General features: G+C 50.1%; 9 protein-coding genes across 9 annotated transcripts; 5 read left to right on the forward strand and 4 right to left on the reverse strand.

The window, feature by feature from the left end:
* Window positions 1–13: 13 nt before the first annotated feature.
* Window positions 14–2,770, forward strand: VC83_07664 (uncharacterized protein). Its single transcript, XM_024471230.1, has 4 exons — window positions 14–839; window positions 945–986; window positions 1,052–2,258; window positions 2,323–2,770. Exons 1-4 carry the CDS (start codon window positions 762–764, stop codon window positions 2,760–2,762), a joined length of 1,767 nt encoding a protein of 588 aa, XP_024320845.1. The 5' UTR covers window positions 14–761; the 3' UTR covers window positions 2,763–2,770.
* Window positions 2,771–3,078: 308 nt separating this feature from the next.
* On the forward strand, window positions 3,079–4,969 carry VC83_07665 (uncharacterized protein). The gene is made up of 5 exons (XM_024471231.1): window positions 3,079–3,523; window positions 3,585–3,699; window positions 3,750–3,903; window positions 3,975–4,339; window positions 4,395–4,969. Exons 1-4 carry the CDS (start codon window positions 3,509–3,511, stop codon window positions 4,102–4,104), a joined length of 414 nt encoding a protein of 137 aa, XP_024320846.1. The 5' UTR covers window positions 3,079–3,508; the 3' UTR covers window positions 4,105–4,339; window positions 4,395–4,969.
* A 4,742-nt stretch (window positions 4,970–9,711) lies between these two features.
* GLO2_1 (Cytoplasmic glyoxalase II) lies at window positions 9,712–10,985 on the reverse strand. The gene is made up of 6 exons (XM_024471232.1): window positions 10,904–10,985; window positions 10,803–10,845; window positions 10,654–10,741; window positions 10,526–10,597; window positions 10,440–10,473; window positions 9,712–10,387 (listed from the first exon to the last, which is right to left on the reverse strand). The coding sequence occupies exons 1-6, from the start codon at window positions 10,964–10,966 to the stop codon at window positions 9,836–9,838; spliced, it is 852 nt and encodes a 283-aa protein (XP_024320847.1). The 5' UTR covers window positions 10,967–10,985; the 3' UTR covers window positions 9,712–9,835.
* On the reverse strand, window positions 10,986–13,101 carry VC83_07667 (uncharacterized protein). Its single transcript, XM_024471233.1, has 2 exons — window positions 12,244–13,101; window positions 10,986–12,192 (listed from the first exon to the last, which is right to left on the reverse strand). Exons 1-2 carry the CDS (start codon window positions 12,835–12,837, stop codon window positions 11,314–11,316), a joined length of 1,473 nt encoding a protein of 490 aa, XP_024320848.1. The 5' UTR covers window positions 12,838–13,101; the 3' UTR covers window positions 10,986–11,313.
* Window positions 13,102–14,026, reverse strand: VC83_07668 (uncharacterized protein). Its single transcript, XM_024471234.1, has 2 exons — window positions 13,829–14,026; window positions 13,102–13,746 (listed from the first exon to the last, which is right to left on the reverse strand). Exons 1-2 carry the CDS (start codon window positions 13,860–13,862, stop codon window positions 13,526–13,528), a joined length of 255 nt encoding a protein of 84 aa, XP_024320856.1. The 5' UTR covers window positions 13,863–14,026; the 3' UTR covers window positions 13,102–13,525.
* A 93-nt stretch (window positions 14,027–14,119) lies between these two features.
* VC83_07669 (uncharacterized protein) lies at window positions 14,120–16,497 on the forward strand. Its single transcript, XM_024471235.1, has 2 exons — window positions 14,120–14,413; window positions 14,473–16,497. Exons 1-2 carry the CDS (start codon window positions 14,210–14,212, stop codon window positions 16,381–16,383), a joined length of 2,115 nt encoding a protein of 704 aa, XP_024320858.1. The 5' UTR covers window positions 14,120–14,209; the 3' UTR covers window positions 16,384–16,497.
* A 142-nt stretch (window positions 16,498–16,639) lies between these two features.
* VC83_07670 (uncharacterized protein) lies at window positions 16,640–18,886 on the reverse strand (the record flags this gene model as incomplete). Its single annotated transcript, XM_024471236.1, has 1 exon — window positions 16,640–18,886. The coding sequence occupies one exon, from the start codon at window positions 18,884–18,886 to the stop codon at window positions 16,640–16,642; it is 2,247 nt and encodes a 748-aa protein (XP_024320872.1).
* Window positions 18,887–19,133: 247 nt separating this feature from the next.
* On the forward strand, window positions 19,134–20,054 carry VC83_07671 (uncharacterized protein). Its single transcript, XM_024471237.1, has 2 exons — window positions 19,134–19,226; window positions 19,277–20,054. The coding sequence occupies exons 1-2, from the start codon at window positions 19,193–19,195 to the stop codon at window positions 19,795–19,797; spliced, it is 555 nt and encodes a 184-aa protein (XP_024320871.1). The 5' UTR covers window positions 19,134–19,192; the 3' UTR covers window positions 19,798–20,054.
* An 80-nt stretch (window positions 20,055–20,134) lies between these two features.
* LAS1 (rRNA-processing protein las1) lies at window positions 20,135–21,371 on the forward strand. Its single transcript, XM_024471238.1, has 2 exons — window positions 20,135–20,513; window positions 20,563–21,371. The coding sequence occupies exons 1-2, from the start codon at window positions 20,248–20,250 to the stop codon at window positions 21,218–21,220; spliced, it is 924 nt and encodes a 307-aa protein (XP_024320870.1). The 5' UTR covers window positions 20,135–20,247; the 3' UTR covers window positions 21,221–21,371.
* Window positions 21,372–21,476: the final 105 nt, after the last annotated feature.

A 21,476-nucleotide genomic window follows, 5' to 3' on the forward strand; every position in this document is an offset into this window, starting at 1 on the left:
TCCCTCTTCCCTTTCCCTCTTCCCTCTTCCCTCCCTTGTAATATGATGTGCAATGATGTGCATCACCCGGCCAGACCAGCCAGACAAAAGACCAGCAGTTTCGTGTTTGGTTTGTGCGAGTCAGCGACTGAGAGACTGGGCGAGGTTTTCCTTGGTATTGCCTATAGTACGCGTCTCCTGCTTCTGGATCTCGTATTTGACGGTCGACCGGTCTCGGAAGACAAAGAGCAGGAAGGGTGTCTTCGTTGTGAACTGCCACATCTGTCCAACATCCGACGTGGTTGTGGCTTTGGTTGGTACTTCTGTGGCTTTGCCATGGCTTTATTTATCGCTGTGGCGGGGTTGTTTATCAGGCGGGGAGCTCTGGCATTCTCAGCCTTGCGGGTTGTGACCTCGCTATTGGCTAGTGGCTTGGGACGCCTCGAATGCCACCCGACGATCTGATATTGAATTTTGAAGCTTCAAGATCTGGGAGTAGGTGAGTGAGGTAAACTCTGTGCGTGAACTCCCTTTGTATGTTTAGTGACTTGTAGATAGCTTCAAGAATGCCCATTCCTGCTTCCTTTATTCCTCCCTGACCAGGAATTCGCTAAGAGCGGGATATTCGTGCAAGGCTTTCCTTTCAGTGCAGGGTGCTGCGTCATCAGAGCGCAACATATATATATCAGCAATTATACCAGCAAAAAAGAGCTGAAGGAGCAACTCCCCTCGGATATCGAATTGCCCCATTGCAGAATGTGCGCGTGCTGCCCGTAGCCATCATGTCCAACGCTGAGATCCCTCGTCGCGATGCCCGAGGGCGAGCCACGGGGCATTTACATCCAGCGCACAGCGAGGAGGTGAGCGCGTCTTTGTTCTGTTCTAGCAATACTCCTGCAGCTTGGAGTGTATCCTGCTGTATGGAGCTGCCTATCAATTAACAGCCCAGCTAACACTACCTACAGCTCCACTACTCCAGTGACGACGACTCCCAGCACCCACTCGAGGTTCGCAATTCCCCATCATGCCCCCATAAACAGGCGCATCAAGTCTAACAAAGGATCCGCAACAGGTAGTCTTCAATGGAGAGAAAATGCACCGCCGCAAATCCTCCCTCGTCGCCAGCGACCCCCAACTCCACAGGCGCACCGCATGCTTCGTGCACGCCCTCCTCGACGACCAACACGACGACGAGCACCACCACAACGGCCACCTGGACGGCATCGCCGAGGCCACGCCTCCCAATCAGCCACAGGAGCCGAAGCAGGAAGGCGACGAGGAGATAGTCGATCCCAAGCTTGTTCCTCCCCAGGTAGAGCTTCACGAACCTAGTCCGACACCTCCGAGCGTCTCGTCGCCAGGGACGCACACCCCCGGCCAGCCCGACGAGCAGCTCTGGAAGACGACGCAGTCGCGGCCTTCGATATGCGAGAACATAGCCGTGGATGCGAAAACAGCAGATGCCAAGGCGGCGGAGCTGTTGGCGGACGCGGTGTCGCATTCGCGGCTGCTGACGAAGAAGCAGTTGAGCGATATGGCGTGGGGGGTGCGGGAGCTGAGTAAGAGGCTTGGGAGCGTGAATCTCAAGTTTAAGGTGAAGAGCGTGTTTATACTTACGAAGGCGCATGATGAGTCGTTGGTGGGGAATACGAGGGAATTGGCGAGGTGGCTGTTGAGTAAGGATAGGGAGGTCGAGTATGTGGTGTATGTGGAGGATCGGTTGCGGGGGAATAAGAATTTTGGGGCTGATACGCTGGGGGAGGAGCTGGATGAGGCGGGTGGGATGAGGGCGCCGAAGCCTAGTCGGTTGAGGTATTGGACTGAGGAGATGTGTCGGTCGCGGCCGCAGACGTTCGACTTCATCATCACGCTTGGAGGGGACGGTACGGTCTTATACGCGAGCTGGTTATTCCAGCGTATCGTCCCGCCGGTCCTGAGTTTTGCGCTCGGAAGCTTAGGGTTCCTGACGAAATTCGACTTTGACGATTTCAAGGGGACGCTGACTACGGCGTTTGGAGATGGCATCAAGGTGTCGCTGCGGCTACGGTTCGAAGTCACAGTCATGAGACGCCAGAAGGGGAAGAAGAGGTTAATTCGACATGATAGTGACGACACGACCGAGGTTGTAGCTGCAGACGGGGATGATGATGAGGATTTCTCCCATCGTGACCTCGTAGAGGAGCTAGTCGGCGAGGAGAAGGATGACGAGAGGGCACACAGACCAGATGGGACCTACGAAATCCTCAACGACATCGTCGTCGACCGCGGCCCCAACCCAAGTAAGCCCCCCCCCCCAAAAAAAACATTTCCCCTCCCAATCAACCAAGCTAACCCCCACCACAGCCATGTCCTCCGTCGAGCTCTTCGGCGACGACGAGCACCTAACCTCCATCCAAGCCGATGGCGTCTGCGTCGCCACCCCCACCGGCAGCACAGCCTACAACCTCGCCGCCGGCGGCTCCCTCTGCCACCCCGAGAACCCCGTCATCCTGCTCACCGCCATCTGCGCACACACCCTCTCCTTCCGTCCCATCATCCTCCCAGACACGATCGTGCTGCGCGTCGGGGTGCCGTTTGACGCGCGGACGACGAGCTGGGCGAGCTTTGATGGCAGAGAGAGGGTGGAGCTGAGGGCGGGGGATTATGTCACGGTTAGTGCGAGTCGGTACCCGTTTGCGAATGTGATGCCTAGTGGGAAGAGGAGCGAGGATTGGATTAATAGTATTAGGGCGAAGTTGGGGTGGAATACGAGGACGAGGCAGAAGGCGTTTGATAAGAAGTGAAGAGGGGGATTATGGGGGGGGTAGATATGGGGGGTATGGGAGGATATATTTCGGGGGGGGGTTGTGGTGAAGCGCTTTGGGTTTTATGTGTAGCGTGATAAGAAATTTAGGATGTGTTTTCTTATTTGTAAGGGGTAATAAAATATCAGAGCAGTTGATAAATATTTATTGTTTCTTTACTGAAACCGCCAGGAAATATGAAGGGCTATAAAATATACAAAATACAACTAATATTTGTAATATATTATTTGATACATAAAAAGGTAAATAAACCAAGACACGCCATTACACCAAGCATATATTCCCCCCTCCTCCTCCCCCTCCTCCTCCCCTTCGTCTCAAGACTCAAATGCTGCCCATTGATATAGCAATCAATTCTCGTACCCACATCCCTCAGCGGAACATGCAATCGCCCTGGCATCATCTCCCCAAACCCATCAACCTCCAAGAACAGCACTGCCCCTTCCTCACACGCCTCCCTACCAGCCACCACAACCAGGTAACAATTATTCTTCTCCTCCCCCGGATCGCAGGGTTAGCACAAATAATCATAATAATCACGAGTATTGTGCACCGGCGCCGTAGGTGCCGGTTTGCGACTCTGCCTGCCGTAAGTGGTCATGTGATTTGGCGTTACATCACGTGATCTACGACACGTAACCCCTCCACAGTTCCACTTTCCTATAAGTTAACAACAACGGTGAAGATGTCCGCCCCCGCCCCCACCACTGAGGCTTCTGGCCTCAATGAGGCTTCTCGTGGTAAGTAAACCCCTTTCCTTTTGTTATTTGAATTGATTACTGTATGCTAACTTGTGAATAGAAGAAGAAGCTCCTGCTTCCCGCTCCCGCTACCACGACCACCACCACGATGACCCCGACCCTGACTCCGACGACTCTGAATCTGCCTAAGGCTGGCGCTGCACCAACAGCCAACGGTAAGTCCTTCCCCCCTCCGATTGATAGATTGATACTAACGACTGGATAGATGAGCCTACGGGCGCCTCTCCGCCGGCCCTGACCTCCCCCGCAACCTCCAACACGGCCGCGTCTGTGCCTCCTGGCCCTGTGCGTGCCTCCTCAGCGATCGAATGCGGTGGGCCCGTCCCCCGCGACGCCCGCATGCCCGGCTACGGCCATAAGTAAGTAACACCATTCCCCCGTCCGTAAACCGTCTGTAAACCGTGTAGATTGATACTAACAGTAAGTATAGGTCGCCCGCAGGGCCTGGTGCTCGACTCCCTGACTCCCAGCCAGCAGATGGCACTGCAGCTGCTGCGCTCTGCCCTCCTAGAGGAACCCCGTCGCTCCCGCGCCCTCGCAGCTGTCCTCGCCCTCCCTGACGCCCGCCACTTGGAATTTCGCGCCCTCGACTCCTCCGACCCGCCGAACCTCGTGAGGATGCAGAACCTCGAGGCGGCCGTAGGGTTTATAGTTGGCGAGCTTGTCCACGGCCATGTACCGACTGCGCGGCCGGATACGGCCAGTTTGCGGGGTGTGTCTGGGTGGAGGGACTCCTCCATGAGAGCTGCACCAACTGCCACTTCGGTGGCGAAGGCGCGCGCTGCTCGCTCCGTGGTAAGTTTTCTCTCTCCCTCTTGTTTTGGTTTCTGTACTAACATGGATGGAGTAGCTTCTGCGGTCCCATCGGCGCCCGGTACGGGTAGTCCTTCGGGACGTTTCACTAAGTCCCCTCCCTCCCTTGTTGTTTGCGGTCCGTAACTAACTTGTAGAAGGTCTACGTGCTCGGCGCCCTGCTGCGTCAGCCGCCTCATGCGCCACCGAGGCGCTTACGGGTGGGGTGGGCCGTGGCCTAAAGCGGCCCCCCAGCTGAAAGATCCGCGCCCGTCCCGCCATGCCCGAACGTCGTCACCCGCTCGCGCTGCTGCCTCCCGCGCGCCTCCCACCCGCCGCCCCGATGACCCCTGCTATGTTGGGAATGAGGAGCACCCCACCCACACCCTCCATGCCTGGATCGATCGTTTCCGGGCTGCAAGCCCGGTGTAATGGTGGGTGCACCAGATGTGAGAATCTAGCCACCCAAGGAAGGGATGATTTTACTAAGACAACACACTGTCTTGGGAAAAAGAGCCAAAGGGTCATAGCTTAGACTATTCCACAACGTAGCAATCAGGTGTATGATGTAGTGGAGTGGTTTAGACAAGTTGTAACAAATGTTGAGTCTGAGAACTCAGGGATAAGTCAGAGGTTAGCACCTCACTGACTTTTCAAAAACAAGAAGTAACAAGATCAATGCTTGGAAGCTTGGAAAAGACGTGGAAGTATGTGATAGTCGATTTACTGTATTGTCTGCTTGCCCTTTCTTAAGGAAAGGGCAATCCTATTTATGCTACAGGAGTGTAGTTCTCTCATTTTCCAAGACTTTCCATGACTAACCAGGCTTGGTAACTGTAGTCGATGTAAGAGAATCCCATAGAACCATCTCCTAGTGTCATACTGACATTCGTTGCACTCAGTTTGCTATCAAACTCAAGAGCAAACTTGGAAATCTCCTCCTCAAACCTACAAGTCACTATACATATTTTGGCTTATCACACCAACAACAAGAGCAATACTACTCAACGATTGCTACAACCATCTATGATTCATTACACGTCATCGCTCCTTAGTTACTGGGCCGATATTACCACATAGCATATCTCTACAACCCTCTATGATTCATTACATGACATCACTCATATTACCACATGACATATCTCTACCAACTAGAGGCCTAGGAGCATGAACGATAGCTCTAAAAGCTCCTACGAACCTCTATGATTCATTACATGTCATCGCTCTTTAGTTACCCACAAGATTGGTTAAGTTATGACATAATTTGTCTGTGACATAATTTGTCTATGACATAATTTGTCTATAGGGGTACTCTGACCTTGGACCTCCTTTTACTTCCTATAGGCTACGAACCTAAGAGATGGTTCTATGGGATTCTCTTACATCGACTACAGTTACCAAGCCTGGTAAGTCATGGAAAGTCTTGGAAAATGAGAGAACTACATTCCTTTAGCATAAATAGGATTGCCCTTTCCTTAAGAAAGGGCAAGCAGACAATACAGTAAATCGACTATCACATACTTCCACATCTTTTCCAAGCTTCCAAGCATTGATCTTGTTACTCCTTGTTTCTGAAAAGTCAGCGAGGTGTTAACCCCTGACTTACCCCTGAGTTCCCAGACTCAACATTTGTTGCAACTTGTCTGAACCACTTCACTACATCACACACCTGATTGCTGGGTTGTGGAATAGTCTAAGCTACGACCCTTTGGCTCTGTTTTCTAAGACAGTGTGTTGTCTTAGTAAATTCATCCCTTCCTTGGGTGGCTAGATTCTCACATCTGGTGCACCCACCATTACAAGATGCAACCAAGACAAGTGCGTTTTTTGCGAACAAGGGCTATGAACCAAGAATGAGCTTCGATACAGAGCAGCAATCATATCACGAAGCCAAACAAGAGCACAAGAACATAGCTCAGACCATGGCAAAGGTTTGGGAGTTTCTGCAGGATGAAATCACGCTCTCGCAAGCAAAAATGGAACATTTCGCGAACAAGAAAAGGAAACCTGCACCACGCTATCAAGTGGGAGACAGAGTATGGCTTTCAACTCGAAATATAAAGACACAGAGGCCATCAAAGAAGCTAGACCACAAGCAAGTGGGACCTTTTGAAATTCTAGAGCGAATTGGGCAAGTTGCATATCGGCTCAAACTTCCAAACAGCATGAAGATTCATCCAGTATTTCATGCCAATCTATTAAGACTTGACTCGAATGATGCAATCGAAGGGCAGCAACAGGAGCCAGAGCCTCCAGTCATTGTCAATGGCGAAGAGGAGTGGGAAGTGGATGAAATCCTCGACTCAAAAGTTATTCGAAAGAAGCTTTTCTACAAGGCAGCTTGGAAGAACTATCCACCGGATGAGACATGGTATACTGCAGAGAGCTTTGAAAATTCTCCAGAAGTTACCCAAGCATATCACAGAAAATACCCTCAGAAACCAAAATGAGAGCTGGAGACAATTGTTTTTTTTTTAAAAAATGGGATTTCTTGATCAGGAGATCAACTCTGGAGTAGGGGGGGGGTAGTGTTACAATATCAAGTGCGCCTTGCAGCTCGAGTGGGGGTTCAGGGGTGTGGGGAGCTTTCCGGGGTTGGAGCGAAGTTTTCAGTTGTGGAGTGAATTCTCAGAACTGGTCTCGCTAAAGAGAATTCACTCCACAACAACATAGCTGTATATAGATCGAGCCACTGCTCGAGTGCTCCTCTTCTCTTTCCTTTCTTCTCTAGATTGAGTTTAATTCATAATACCCAACTGGCGCCCTATGCCTTGGTGAACTGTGACAGGAGTGATGTCATGTAATGAATCATAGAGGGTTGTAGAGATATGCTATGTGGTCATATCGGCCCAGTAACTAAGGAGCAATGACGTGTAATGAATCATAGAGGGTTGTAGCAATCGTTGAGTAGTATTGCTCTTGTTGTTGGTGTGACAAGCCAAAATATGTATAGTGACTTGTAGGTTTGAGGAGGAGATTTCTAAGTTTGCTCATGAGTTTGATAGCAAACTGAGTGCAACGAATGTCAGTATGACATGAAGGTCTAGTAGTTGTGATATGTCTTCTAGACAAAAAGACTTGATCACCAACTTTGAATTGTGGTGCAACCACCCCCCTGTTAAAAGCCTGAGCCTGCTCGTCTTGTGCACGCTGTATTTGGACCTTGAGATAGTCCTGGAGGCCCTTAATGTTACGATGGTCATAGAGGTCATGATGCCAGTCTAGGAAAAGTAATCTAGATTGAATCTAAAGAGAGAAGAAGAAGAAGAAGGAAGGAAGGTGAGGCTATTCCTCATAACATACAGTTGTCTGCTTAGCGGTTGTAACCTTGGTGGCTAAGGCTACACCCGTAATCCCCATAACAACCGTAACAACTGTAACTGTGAGCTGTAATCGTAACAGACGGGGCAACCGCCGTTTGTCCTGAGGAGGGCCATGTCCGAGCCAGCCCCGACGACAAGCAATAGAAGCTTGTTGTCATTTGGGGGACACACCCTTGCGTGGGGAGTGGGGGTTTACAGCCCGTTCTCATATGAGAACAGGGGGAGTTTCTAGATTGGGCTTGGGCAGGTCACGTGGGATGGAACTGGGTATATAGAATTTATTTAGGGCAAAAGTTTTATATACCTGGTAAGTTCATAAATAAGTTTTATATACCATGGTGATTCTTACTAAGCAGGAAACCACTCAACGCGCTCGGCGCATTGCCTCCCTCCCTCGCGTTGCCTCCCTCACGGTTGCTCCCCCTCGCCGTCGCCCTCCTCGCTGTCCCAGCTGACTCGCTAGCCGCTGCCCTCACTGAGGCACTCGACGACTCTTCGGAAGCCCTCGTCGCGAGGCATCGGAAGTCCTGAGCTCGGCTCAGTGTAATGGTGGGTGCACCAGATGTGAGAATCTAGCCACCCAAGGAAGGGATGAATTTACTAAGACAACACACTGTCTTAGAAAACAGAGCCAAAGGGTCGTAGCTTAGACTATTCCACAACCCAGCAATCAGGTGTGTGATGTAGTGAAGTGGTTCAGACAAGTTGCAACAAATGTTGAGTCTGGGAACTCAGGGGTAAGTCAGAGGTTAACACCTCACTGACTTTTCAGAAACAAGGAGTAACAAGATGAATGCTTGGAAGCTTGGAAAAGACGTGGAAGTATGTGATAGTCGATTTACTGTATTGCCTGCTTGCCCTTTCTTAAGGAAAGGGCAATCCTATTTATGCTAAAGGAGTGTAGTTCTCTCATTTTCCAAGACTTTCCATGATTACCAGGCTTGGTAACTGTAGTCGACGTAAGAGAATCCCATAGAACCATCTCTTAGGTTCGTAGCCTATAGGAAGTAAAAGGAGGTCCAAGGTCAGAGTACCCCTATAGACAAATTATGTCATAGACAAATTATGTCATAGACAAATTATGTCATAACTTAACCAATCTTGTGGGTAACTAAAGAGCGATGACATGTAATGAATCATAGAGGTTCGTAGGAGCTTTTAGAGCTATCGTTCATGCTCCTAGGCCTCTAGTTGGTAGAGATATGTCATGTGGTAGTATGAGTGATGTCATGTAATGAATCATAGAGGGTTGTAGAGATATGCTATGTGGTAATATCGGCCCAGTAACTAAGGAGCGATGACGTGTAATGAATCATAGATGGTTGTAGCAATCGTCGAGTAGTATTGCTCTTGTTGTTGGTGTGATAAGCCAAAATATGTATAGTGACTTGTAGGTTTGAGGAGGAGATTTCCAAGTTTGCTCTTGAGTTTGATAGCAAACTGAGTGCAACGAATGTCAGTATGACACTCAGGCCCACGAGGATGGCTTCTCTTGGCGAGCTAACCGTTCCTATGAACGGTCAGCTCTACCTCGACCTAGACGCCTGGTCGAGAGTCCTTAACGACTGGGCCGAATGAGGCCGTCGAAAGGAGCGACGGCGAGGGGGCTACGGGAGGCTACGGGGGGGGAATTGGGGGGTTTTTACTGGTCGCAGGGGGTTTCATATTATGTAGGGTATATAAAACTTATCACGTCAAATGCAGGGTATATAAAACTTGTCCCCATTTATTTATTGTTTTACTGGGTATATGGAGTTTTTGCCCAAGTTATTATTAAAGGTTTGAATTTTGCTATATAAATTTTTAGTATAGTAAATCTAAAACTGCTAATAACTTCTTTAATATATTAGCTTATAACCTAGTGTCTTTAAGTATAATGTATATATATACAAAGCTTATGAATACAAAAGCATTAAACTTTATAAAGCTCCCTTCAAAAGTTATTAATGGTTATAATATTTGTCACATGATGTGAATTTGCCTTTAAACACCACTACCCCCGTTACGCCATGACCTACGTACGGTAAACTCCTATAATAGCTTCAGGGTAAACTCCTATAATAGCTTCAGGGTAAACTCCTATAATAGCTTCAGCCCGTAAAGTCCCAAAACATTCTTGCTCCAGATAATCATCGAAGATATCACAGATAAAATACATAGAATTAAATATCTATCTCTAGAAATTATTCTTCATCTCCCTCAACCTCTCCATCACCTTAACCGGCTCCGTCTGCCCCGTCGCCTTCTGGATCTCCGCATCCCCCAACATCATAAACACATTATGCTTCTTCTCATCCGCAATCGTCCACTTCCCCGTCGTCTGCTCATTCGCCCCCGCCACCTTCACCAGCTCCGCCACACCCTTACTCTTACTCACGCTCTCCCCAAACCTCGCATTGGCCTTGGTATACTCGTGCCCCGGGTACACCTTCGTATCATCCGGCAGCGAGCCAAGAGTCTTGTTCAGCGCCTTGTCCATCTCCTCCGCCGACCCCTCGAAGAACCGCCCGCATCCGCCGTGGAATAGTGTGTCCCCTGTGAACACGACCTTCTGATCCCCGTCTTGCATAAACCAGCAGATGCTGTCTTGGGTGTGGCAGGGGGTGTGTAGGGCCTCGACGACGATGGAGCCAAAGGAGAAACCGGTGTTGTGCGCGGGGGTCTTGGTGACGGCGTCGGAGTCTTTGCCGCCGATTACGGGGAGCTTCTTGTCGGCGTATTCAGCGAGCTGGGGCTGGAGTTAGTATAGATTGTGGAAAGATGGGAGGGGGATAGCGTACAATCTTGCGGTTTCCACCGGCGTGGTCGTCGTGGCTGGATGGTGGTGTCAGAATGGAGTGAGCTGGTCGAGGTGATGGGCACTTACTGGTGGGTGTTGATGATTGCAGTGAGGTTGATCTCTCCGGACTTCACAAGAGGGCTCAGAGTAGGGATCACACTGTAATATCAGAGTCAGCACTGCCCCATTGAAAGATTGGGAAGCTGTCGGCTTACTCCTCGATGTATGCGGGGTCAATAATGACAGAGTCTTTGGTTTTTTCGTCGATAACAAGGTACGCATAGTTGTCGCCCTTCCCCCAAGCTGCAACTTATCAGACCGTATTCTATGGATATGGAACATTGGACAATGTCCGGAGTCTTACACATTGGAATTGTCTTGATATGCATGGCGCGTTTATGCGGAGACTGGTATGGGCGTAAGTTTGCTTCTCGGATCTGAATGAGAGTCACAGTCAAAACTTACATTATTGGAGAATACTCGAGCGGTACGATAGATAGGCGGTATCCGTATCACTGGGAGTCGCATGGGGGGAGTGTGAGGTTGTATTTCTATTTACTCTGGGAGCGAAGCTCGCCATTAGGACGTCATTAACCTCGGAAGGCATTGGTAATCTATCGTTATCACGTGCCCTCCTTTGCCCTTTTGCCAGATTCTATAATATTCCCACTACAGTAATCAATGCACGTCTTATCATATGGAAAGGAGTCTATTCAATCCATTTAAGATATAGCTCTCCATTAATACAAGTGAGGAGGCAAGCCTTCTCCAAATGCTTCCCAGACGAGGAGGTTTTGTCGGACGTCCTGGCAAATGCTATCCCAATCGCCGTATCGTACAGACGAAACCAACCCGCATAACCAAAGTCCTTTTTCTCACTGACCCTCGTTGGCAAGACGTTGCAAGACAGGTACTGAACTTGGTGGTACAATGCCTAGCTCTGTAACAATCATGGTGATATAGTCCGCTGGAGTCACATCGTGCAGTAGATTTAGCAGCTGCAGGTTCTTCACATCCCGCCATCCATGTAACATTCCCGCCGGAGGCTTTGTTGAGGGTATGAGTAGTTCGTCTGGGTCTGCCACCTCGTTGAAAACGATCGAGTCCAAGGCAACTCTCTCCGTGCACTTGACGCTCTCACAGAGCACAATAACTGGGACGTCGTAATCCTTTGCTTCCATGGCGATTTGAGACGTGCCAATCCGACTGTAGAGCACACCGTTACTCATCATGGCATGTGCACCCAGGAGAACTTTGGTGACCTCTTTCATGACATGGCTGACGCCGTTCATAAGGCAGTACTTGACATCCAAGCCAAAGTTAATAAGGGCCTTTGCTAGTGCTTTGCCTTCGAACAATGGCCGCGAGTCAACAACGATCACCCTAAACCGACGGCCATCGCTATGCGCCTGTACCAGTGCCTGTTGAACAACGCTGCTCTTGGCGTATGTGAGGATAACATCTCCATCCTTGATGCATTGGTTGGATGCGCTCTTGGCGATGACAGCGTCTGCGAGCGTGACACGGTCACGGATATACTCGTCGATATCCGCGCACAGTGACTCCTTGGCTTCGGCATCCGGCTCATCAGGGTCGACCTTTGCGATCTTAAGCTTGAGCCAGCGGATTGCGGTTCCCATGGAAATTGACATGGGCCGACATGAGGTCAGGTATTCGATTTGTGGTGACAGAACGTGTGTGCTCATGTGCCGTGTCAGGGTGGTTCCAGGAGGGGTTGTGTATGAATTAATAACCTGTAAGAATATTAGAAAAGTTCGGAAAAGAGAGAATCTTTATATACGCACTCTCTTGAACGCCCGTAATGTTGCTACAAGACGCGCATTGCTGCCGCAAATAACATAGTTGCTCATTTGCTGCCCAAGAGATAAGACTGCCGGGTGGACATCCTTTGCTCCAGCGATTGTCTTCGCCCTCGGCTTGTATAAGTGACGGAACAGTTCGACGGTCTTGTCTTCCGCAGGGGGTTCCGCTGGCGCATTATTCTGTTGTTGAGATGATCGAGCTGCTGCGTTCTTCGAGTCGCCAGCAGTGGACGGGGCGCGCTTATGCTGCCCTTTGCCAGATTCTTTCCCTCCCTTCGGTGCAGCCTTATTTCCTTGAGGCGACAGGATAGCTCCCGCTGGCCCAACTGGCGCACCTGGTGCTGCCCCACCTTGTCTGTTCTGTATCACCTGTTGTCGTTTCGCAGCCTTTTCTGCCTTCTTTTGTGCTTTCAATTCCAAGGCTGTCAACTTCACAGCTCCATCGCCCGATGGCACAGTTGTCGCGGCCGCAGTGGGAGGTGCACCATTGGCATTCGCGTTGTCGACGCTCGTTGTGGCTGGAACGGACGCCTTCTCCTGGACAGGGAGGTCCGCAGATGCAGTTGTGGACTGCATGGCAGTCCTTGTTTCCCTCAAGAGAATAGATGTAGATTTGAGTGATTTTATGTACGCTATTGAACGACTGTAGTCAATCTAAATATGTTGCGCGCTCGAGCCCTGCGACTGGATAGTTTATGAATCACACTGTCCCACAATCATGGATTGGCGTATATTCGGTCGTAAGGGGTCAATTTGAAGAGTTCAATAATATTAATCCCGCAGATAATGCGGTATGATGTTGAGTAAATATACAAACTCGTTGCGCGGGGTGATTGTGTCGCGGTTTTGGTTTTTGGGTGAAATATTCTGTCTTCAGATATCAATATGTTAGCCGCGATAAGCGCCCACTGACACTTTTCGTTGCTAGAGTCACTTCGAATGCTCGCCACATGCTGATTCTACAGCGTATATATGCCAAATAATGGAGGAATTATATCCTTATAGTACAGCCTTGGTTATTTTTAAATGTTTATTTGATTGGATTTTCGCAACCGTTGTGTACAGGATCTATACACCACATCCTCCTCCCATTCATCCGCAATCCCAAGCTACCCCAAGCAACCCTAATGCCCATCGTCGCAACTATAACCCCCTAGCAATATAGCCCCTAAAGATAAATGTAGCTATGCTCGTATAATGGTCATATCCATGGACCAATTCCCCGGGGTGGTTGGCGCTGAACATGCCATCTGGACTCTTCCCACTACTGCTCCCCAGCTGCTTCCCTCTCAGCCCTCCGTTGTCTCTTCTCGAGCAGGCTTGTCCTCCGGGCGGCCAAAATGGTGTGCTGTCTCTCCTCAACTCCGCTCAACCAGTATCCGAAGCTTGCTCCAACGCCGGCAAAGATTGGGTATCCAAGCATCGATTGCTTAGAGAAGAACGGGCGCATCTCAATGCCTAGTTGCCAAGCACGGACGGCAATTCCTAAATGTGAATATCGTTAGCTTTCAGTCGTAGCAAGGCAGCGATATGGCTGTCAATTGAACATGGTTGGACAGAGACATACCGAAACCACCCCAGAAGATTGCTTTGTGGACCATTTTGCCGGTTTTATGAGCGAGTATGTTCGTATTGGTCTATTCAATGCTGCTTTTCACAACTTGGAGGAGATATTGTTTTGTTTTGTCCGCAATAGCCGGGGAGAAAGGGCGATTGAGGTAGGTTATCTGTTCCGATACTGTGAGGAACCGAGTGTCGTTGGGGGTGGTGATTGAATTTGGAGGCGCCGATCGCCGAGCTTTAGCGTACTTACCCTTGACTACAACGAGAGCCGCTGTCGCGACCTGGGAAACGTTCCTACAAATTTACGAAAGCAAACAATACACCACATAATGGGTTAATCAAACATATTTATTGACGATTAATATTGTTTACACCCTTTGTTACAATGGCCGTCATGGATATCAATGTAACCCCCCCGACAAAGGCCGAAACTTTCGTTCCTGAGCGTCCAAGAAAGAAGATAAAGACTTCTGAACTCCCACTCTCCTCATCCACGAGAAGTGCTATTGAGTCACTTTCACATACTTTCAAGAAGAAGGGGAACTATGATGCACTTAGAAAGCAAGTCTGGGAGACTCTCCAAACGAGCGTGAGCATAACTTCACTCCGTGGATGAGGCTTAATACTGATTAATGTTCTTTTGTTCAGGACTTTGAAACAAAGTTAATCGACTCGATTACAAAGGTCGCGGAGAATGAGTTGGAGGTGAACCAGAGTCTTCTGTCAAGCAGTCGTGGCAAAGCAGCTATTCTGATAGAGGGTGTCATTGACCGCAGTGGGATATACCAGGAGGCTGAGGCGCATATCAAGAGACTACTTGAAGATCATGTGGGAACGATTGAAGAGGGGATACGGGCAATTCGACGTAACGATGTTGGTGAAGAAGCCGCAGCAGAAGAGGAAGCAAGAGGCAGTAAGACGGACGATCATTACGCCGAAGAGGCTGCCACCCGCCGACAAGAACGCGAAAAACTCAGAGAGGAGCTACGAGAAAAGGAGCGGGCCATCGCAGAAGAAAGGAGGAAACTCGAAAAGGCGCGAAAGAGAGAAGAGGAGCGAAAGAGAGAGGCCGAAGAAGACAAGCGACGAGAGGAGCGCGAGACAAGGCGCAAACTTGAGCGTGAATCAGACCGAGAACGGGAGCGCCTCAGAGGCGTTGGTGATTATAGTCGCGACAGATCTCGTGACGGAGGGCGCAGGAAACGGATGGATGATTCAAGAGATGAGCGCAAGCCTACCGCAAAGGCTAATCTGTCACGCGAAGAAGTCGACCGGCTCGAGCAGGAAGCACTTGCCATGCTTATGAAGGAGGGGAAACGAACATCGCAGCGATCCAGACATCAACTGGAGCCTGAAGTGGATGAAACCTTGGCTCCTCCCCCAAGGAAGGCCATGCCCGCTTCTGCAATCAAACCAATATCCCGCGATGCACAAACCAAGAAAGAGGCTAGTACGAAACCAAGTCAAAGTTCTGGCGGCGCTACCAAAAGTTCATCGCATGCCGCGGATGAGGTGGACGTAGATGGCAAGAAAAGAGCACGGGCAAGAAGTCGAAGCAGAGACCCTATCCACTCTCGTCGCGATAGTCGAGACAGAGGTGGCTATTCTCGACGCAGCAGCAGAGATCGTGATGATCACCGAAATAGGAGCAGAGACAGGGCTGATGCTAGAGATAAGGATAGATCTTCAAGGCGGGATAGCAGAGACCGTGATGATCGACGTCGACGCGACAGTCGAGACACTGAGGACCGACGAAGGCGTGACAGCAGGGAACGGAGCTCTAGAGACCATAGGGACCGAGATTCGCGCCGTGATCGAGATATATCCCGCGATCCCCGTGATGATCGAAGAAGCTATAGGGACCGAGACTTGGGCAGGGATAGTCGCTATCGTAGCCGAACGCCACCACGACGTGAATTTAAGACCGCAGAAGAGAAGAAGCAAGAAGCAGTTAAGCAGCGTGAGCTCGAGGCCAAAGCCTACCTGGCGGCCCAGCAAGAAGCCAGAGAAAAAGGCCTCCCGATCCCTGGACTCGACAAGCCCAAGTCGGATGCGTTCACACGGCCAAATTGGCGTAGTCGTGACGAGCTCCCAGATACTCGCAAGCGAGATGCCGACTCCGCGGGCTTAGGCTCTTCGAGCCTCCCAAGAAAGAGGGAGTCGAGCGCCAGAAGCCCGTCGCGGGCATCAAGCGTCAGGCGTGACAGAAGCCCCGCTGTCGTCTCGAGCCGAAGTCCGGTCATAAAGCGCGAAGCAAGCACCCTCCGCGATGCTGATCGTGATAAGGATAGAGACTCGCGCCGACATCGCAATTCTAGCCGCCGGCGGTCTAGGTCACGGAGCCGTAGCCGCACTCACCGCAGGGAGAGAAGTCGAGATACGGGCCGCGATAAGGACAGAGCTCGGAGTCGAAGCAGAAGCCGGAGCCGCCACAGGAGGAAGGAAGTCAGAAGGGATCGAAGCCGGAGCCGCGACCGTGATTCTACGAGGAGATACAGGAGTCGGAGCCGAAGCAGGGATCGGGATAGGGATGACAGGAGGTCGTCTCGCAGATACTAAGGGGAGATGTAACATTGATTGAATCACGGCTGATGAATTACGAATAGTGCCAGTGTTTGTATTAAATACTTGAAGGCTGTCATTGTAAGACTAGAACCTAATGCTAATAACAAGACGTCCGTTGAAAGGTGCATAGTGCCCTAACCCCCCGTGTGAACCAATTCTGATACTCCTCAAGGGTAAAAACCCAAACGCCGCGCTATGCAACCGTACAGAACCCAATAACCCGCCAATATCCTGGAATGTACTGTAATACCTAAACCATAACCATGCCCCCCGATGAGCCATGTACACTGGATTTCCTCCTACCCTCGTGCTGTCGTCCCGCTTGCCTTACATACGGCTTGATATGTATAGGCTCAACCAGCTCATAATCCGCTATTTCGTCAGCTTCCACTTCCGATGCTTCTCCGGAAGCATCATCTGAAGCCTTTTCTGAGGCCTTTTCGTCGTCAGCAGCAACTTCATTGTCTGACTGTGCGACTATTTCCGGTGCATTCTCGGCCACTACCTGGTCGTCTGATAGCGCGATTGATTCCGGAGCGCTCTCGGCCACTACTTGGTTGCCAGGCTGCGCAGCTGTTGCTGAGGAATCCTCCGTCACTGCTTGGTTGCTGGTAGTGCCCTTGGCAAGGAATTCGGGATGCTGTGAGTTTATGAAGGGCATGAATTCAGAAGGTTGAGTAGCTTCTTCAACAGTAGGCGAGGAGTCAGATTTTGCTACCACCAATGATGACGCCTCGACAAGATCGTAGAAGAGCATGAAGACACCACCTTGGTTGAGGACATTATCTTCACTTACTTGCGAAACGTCGTCGTCACTGAGTCGCCACCACTGGCTTCTCCTCGGGGTCTTCTCCTTTTCAAGTACTTCAACAGCCTCTTCCTCCGCCTCTTCTGCGGCTGGGTGCTTTCTATACGCAATATAGTGGCCATTTTCATGACGGCCGTAGTGCGTAACGACAGCGCGCAGCTCATAACTAGGACCACGGATCCTAGAACGCCTGCGCTGACTGGCAATCATTGACTCAGTCGGGTCAAGAAGCCATTCTTCGACACTGTCATCTGGCGCTTTGCCACTGCTCCCAAGACACCAGGGCCCAAGATCCAGCCTGTTCTGGAACTTGACCTCGGCGTAGTTCTTCTTCAGTTCTCCAGTCATCTCGTCAAACATGCTGCGATTGACGTGGATAACTAGTGACTTTGGCGGTCTGGCAATAACAGCTTGCCGCGACTTTGTCGTAGTCATACGGTTCTTAGGCGGGATTTTGCACTTTTGCGTCAACGTCTTATCCTCGTAGTCATCATCTTCGAGTACCTCTTCCACAACCCTTAACCGTTCCAATACCGACTGGTGCCCTGCGTTGTTTGTGGACAAATCCTGTTCCTTATCCGCGAGAATTTTCAACAACCGTTCTGTCCTCAGAAGTGTGCACTTTCCGCACTGAACACCTTCTATCGACTCCAGGTCCGTGTACTCGTCCAGGCATTGAGATATGTCGTAGCTCCAGGACTTGCCCAACGGCACCGTAAGACAGTTAAAGGGGATCATAGATAGGCCTTCCGAATAACCACAGCGAGTACAGCCGACCCGTTGAGCGAGAAGGCCTTCTAAGGGATTCCTGACGGTTGAGGTTGGCATTAATTCAGAGGGTGAAGATTTCTTCTCTTTTGCCACGGGTTCTGCCTGGTCTCTGGTCGTCAGCCCAGGAGAGTTGCTGATCTGTCCCATAGCCTTCTCTATCTCTTTGTCAATCTCATCAAGGACCTTGGAGAAGTACTCCTGCGCGTCTTGTTGTTGCCAGCTGCTCATCGACTTTAGAGCTGCTGGCGTCCATATCCGCTTTCCATTATTCGAGGGATCTTTTAGTCGGGCGATGAGGTCGCGTAACGAGTCTGCCATTTTCATCTCTGAATCATCCTTGGTTTGGTCCTTTTGGGAACCGGGTCCATTGAGGTAATTCGAGAACGAATCCAGCGACGCCAGCCCTTGGAGAACGCTATTCTGGTAGCAAGAATTATCCCAGTTCCCCAGGCCCGCCGGAATCCCCCCCTGCCCTTGTGCGACTAAGTTTATCGCGGATAGGCTCGAGAGCCTTCGTCGTCCAGCTTGCGCCACCGTCCCCACCGTCCCAAGTATTCTGTTCTGTCCGTCTAATCCCATGGCTCGTCGCATGATTTCCCTCTTTGCCGCATGGGTCCTGGGGACACGTCGAGGGTTTCCGCCGGCCGTATTTGCTCGAGTCTCTTTGTCAATGATATCGACGAGCCTCGAAGGTGTAAAGTGGATAATCCAGTTCCAGAACAGTTCCGGCAGAGACAGAAGGTTGTAGTCCAAGCTATAGAGTGTGCTGTATATGATAGCGCCGATAAGGATTATTATAGGTATTCCGATATTCAAATATTTCCGCCACTGGGATTCGTCGCCGTGGTAGTCTTGGTGGTATTCGTAGCTCAGTTCATCACCATATAAGTCGCGAAGCACTTTCTCGTGGAGACTCATCGTAACGCATGGGGGCTGTCTGTTCGGTATGCGCGTAATAAATATAGTTCTCTTGCCCGCTATCTAAAGCTGGATCTGAATATCTGGCCTTTTCTAGGGCCTAATGTTGCTATCGTGAATGCATAGAGTCAATGTGGAGAAGATGGTATGTCTCGAGGTCAAGTGGATGGATTAGAGTTGGATGGCATTCCAGATCGCCCTAGCGTCTATTGGCAATCTGCAACACTAAAACAATTTTGATAACGACAGAACGAAGTGGGGGAACAAAACATCCACTGAATAAAATCACAACGAATTTTTTCGAATATGGCGAAGTCAGCTCCACCAAAAAAGAAGATCGGTGGGTGCTTCTGTTTACTCTTGTAATGCCATTTTAACTGATATTTTTAGTTGCTTCCGTGCGCTCTCGCGCAGCAAAGCGAGCATCATCGCCCAGTATCGATACCGATAAGTCGCTCAAAGATGCCAAACCACCATCCGAGACAAAAACACCTGCAGTGCTAGGTATCCATCACGGTGCCGGCATTACCAAGAAGTCCAAGCATGGCAGGAAGGCAGTGTTGAGCGCGAGGGCCAAGCGGAGACAAGAGATCTCAATGGACAGAGCTGAGGCGGCAATGGACAAGAAGTCAACGAAGATTGAGAAGAGCAAGGATCGTGCCAGGACTATACAGGGCAGGAGCAAAACTTGGGATGAGCAGAACCGCAGGATGCTCGCCAGGAAGGAAATGGAAGCTGCGATCGCAATTGAGCGCGAGCAGGGCGGCGACTGGGTTGACAAATCTGGCGATGACGAGGCTGAGAAGACGACCACTGCTGCTCCTACTGATACTGGCGATATTCAGATGGATTTGTCTTCTGCCACAGCTGGTGCCATTGCAGCGGAAGAAGACGTGGAGGAAGAATTATGATCGCAACGAGATATGTTCTGGGATGGCTTTGGAGTATGGCGTTGGTGGGATAAAATTATACCATATCGAGAAGAATATCACGATGGCAAATAATGCTCTTTGACATTAGACAACTTTGAAATTAAAATATATGCTAACAAATATTCTGGACGGATACTCGTAGAGTACATGTAATAATATTTGTTTAATTCGCTCCAATACAGAACGGTACGGCCACTAAAAACGTTTCCATTGGCAGTGAAGACCGAATATAGAAGGGAAAAAACCCTTGGAAAATAGGAAAAAAAGTGTCATACTTTCTGGCTGCTATTTCTGGCTGCTCTTTGCTCTGTTTTGCCTTCGTTGTTCTTCACCGACAAGGCTGAACGAGGCTGAAAATCTATAATTCCAGGCCATTACTGGCTTCATCAGGATTCACCTCCATCACCCAGGGCACAACTACTCAGCGGCATGGTACAATATATCATTACCCCATGGCGCGACCGCGATGAGCTCATTAAAGTGCGGCAAGCCTTCTACCAGAAGCCCTCCAATGGAGGCCCACCCGACAAGGAAGCCTGGCAAAATGCCGTAGCCCTCGTTTCCGTCTGGGCACAACGAGGCAACTGCCCTCATCTAATAGAGTCTACTGCACTCTTAATATCAGCAAGCGTCAATGATAAACCAGGCAGTTCTGCATATGCCGTGCGGGCTGCCTATTCCGCTGCGTTCTGTCGGTGGGTTGGCGCGAGACCTCGTCGAAACACTATGGCTAATCGTACGCAGTTTCGTTACCGGACTTCTCGACGGATACCAAGATAAGAAGCACAAGCTTAGCATGTTTTCAATAGCAAAGAATATTGGACTCCCGGCAACGTTTGTGGAGTTGCGGCATCAGTGTACGCATGAAGAATTGCCGTCTTTGGGCAAGTTGCGCGGCGCTTGCGAGCGGTCTCTGGATTGGATATGGGGGCAATATTGGTCGAGTCTGGAAGGCAAAGATAAATCGTCGGGATTGGACGAAGAACCGGAAAGTGTCGAGGATTTGAGTATGGTTTTACAGGAATATATGGTGTGGAAAGAAGGCACAGGGAGTTCGGATGAAGGCCAACGATTATCCTTCGTGCGTAGGCTGAGGAAATGGAACACCGATCAGATCCTAGATACTCTTCATGAGTTCAGGGAACCTGGATCTGCAGATTCCGGCATAATGCTGAAATCGATCCGACTCACAAGGGGAATCTTACACGGCACGGCTGACCCGGACGCATTTCGCCCTGTGGAAGAAGAGGATGGTAGTGTGGGCAACGGCCAAGGCGAAGCATGTACGGGTTCTAACGCGGTAGAGCAAACCTCGAGCGGTCTTGATGACGATGACGAGGAAAACCTGGGCTGGAATCTTTGGGAAGGGCCCTGGACTCCGAAGCCTATTGGAACTGTATGATAGAACGTTTCCTTATATTAAAGATACCCGGCTTATGCCACAATGCTCAATGCACTCTTCACATCCTACTTACAGCAATATCGCCAGGAGTTTACTGTCACGGGTGTGCATTGGTTGCTGCACAAGTTCAAGGTGGTATTTTGGATCAGTGATGTTTTAAAAGCAATTGTATTGTTTTGCATGAGAATATCGCTAAAAGGCACCGAACACGATCCTCAAGAGATGAGGAAAGTAGATTGGCACGATCTAGCTATCA

This window comes from Pseudogymnoascus destructans, assembly GCF_001641265.1.
Source record: "Pseudogymnoascus destructans isolate 20631-21 unplaced genomic scaffold scaffold_23, whole genome shotgun sequence".
NCBI lineage: Eukaryota > Fungi > Ascomycota > Leotiomycetes > Thelebolales > Thelebolaceae > Pseudogymnoascus > Pseudogymnoascus destructans.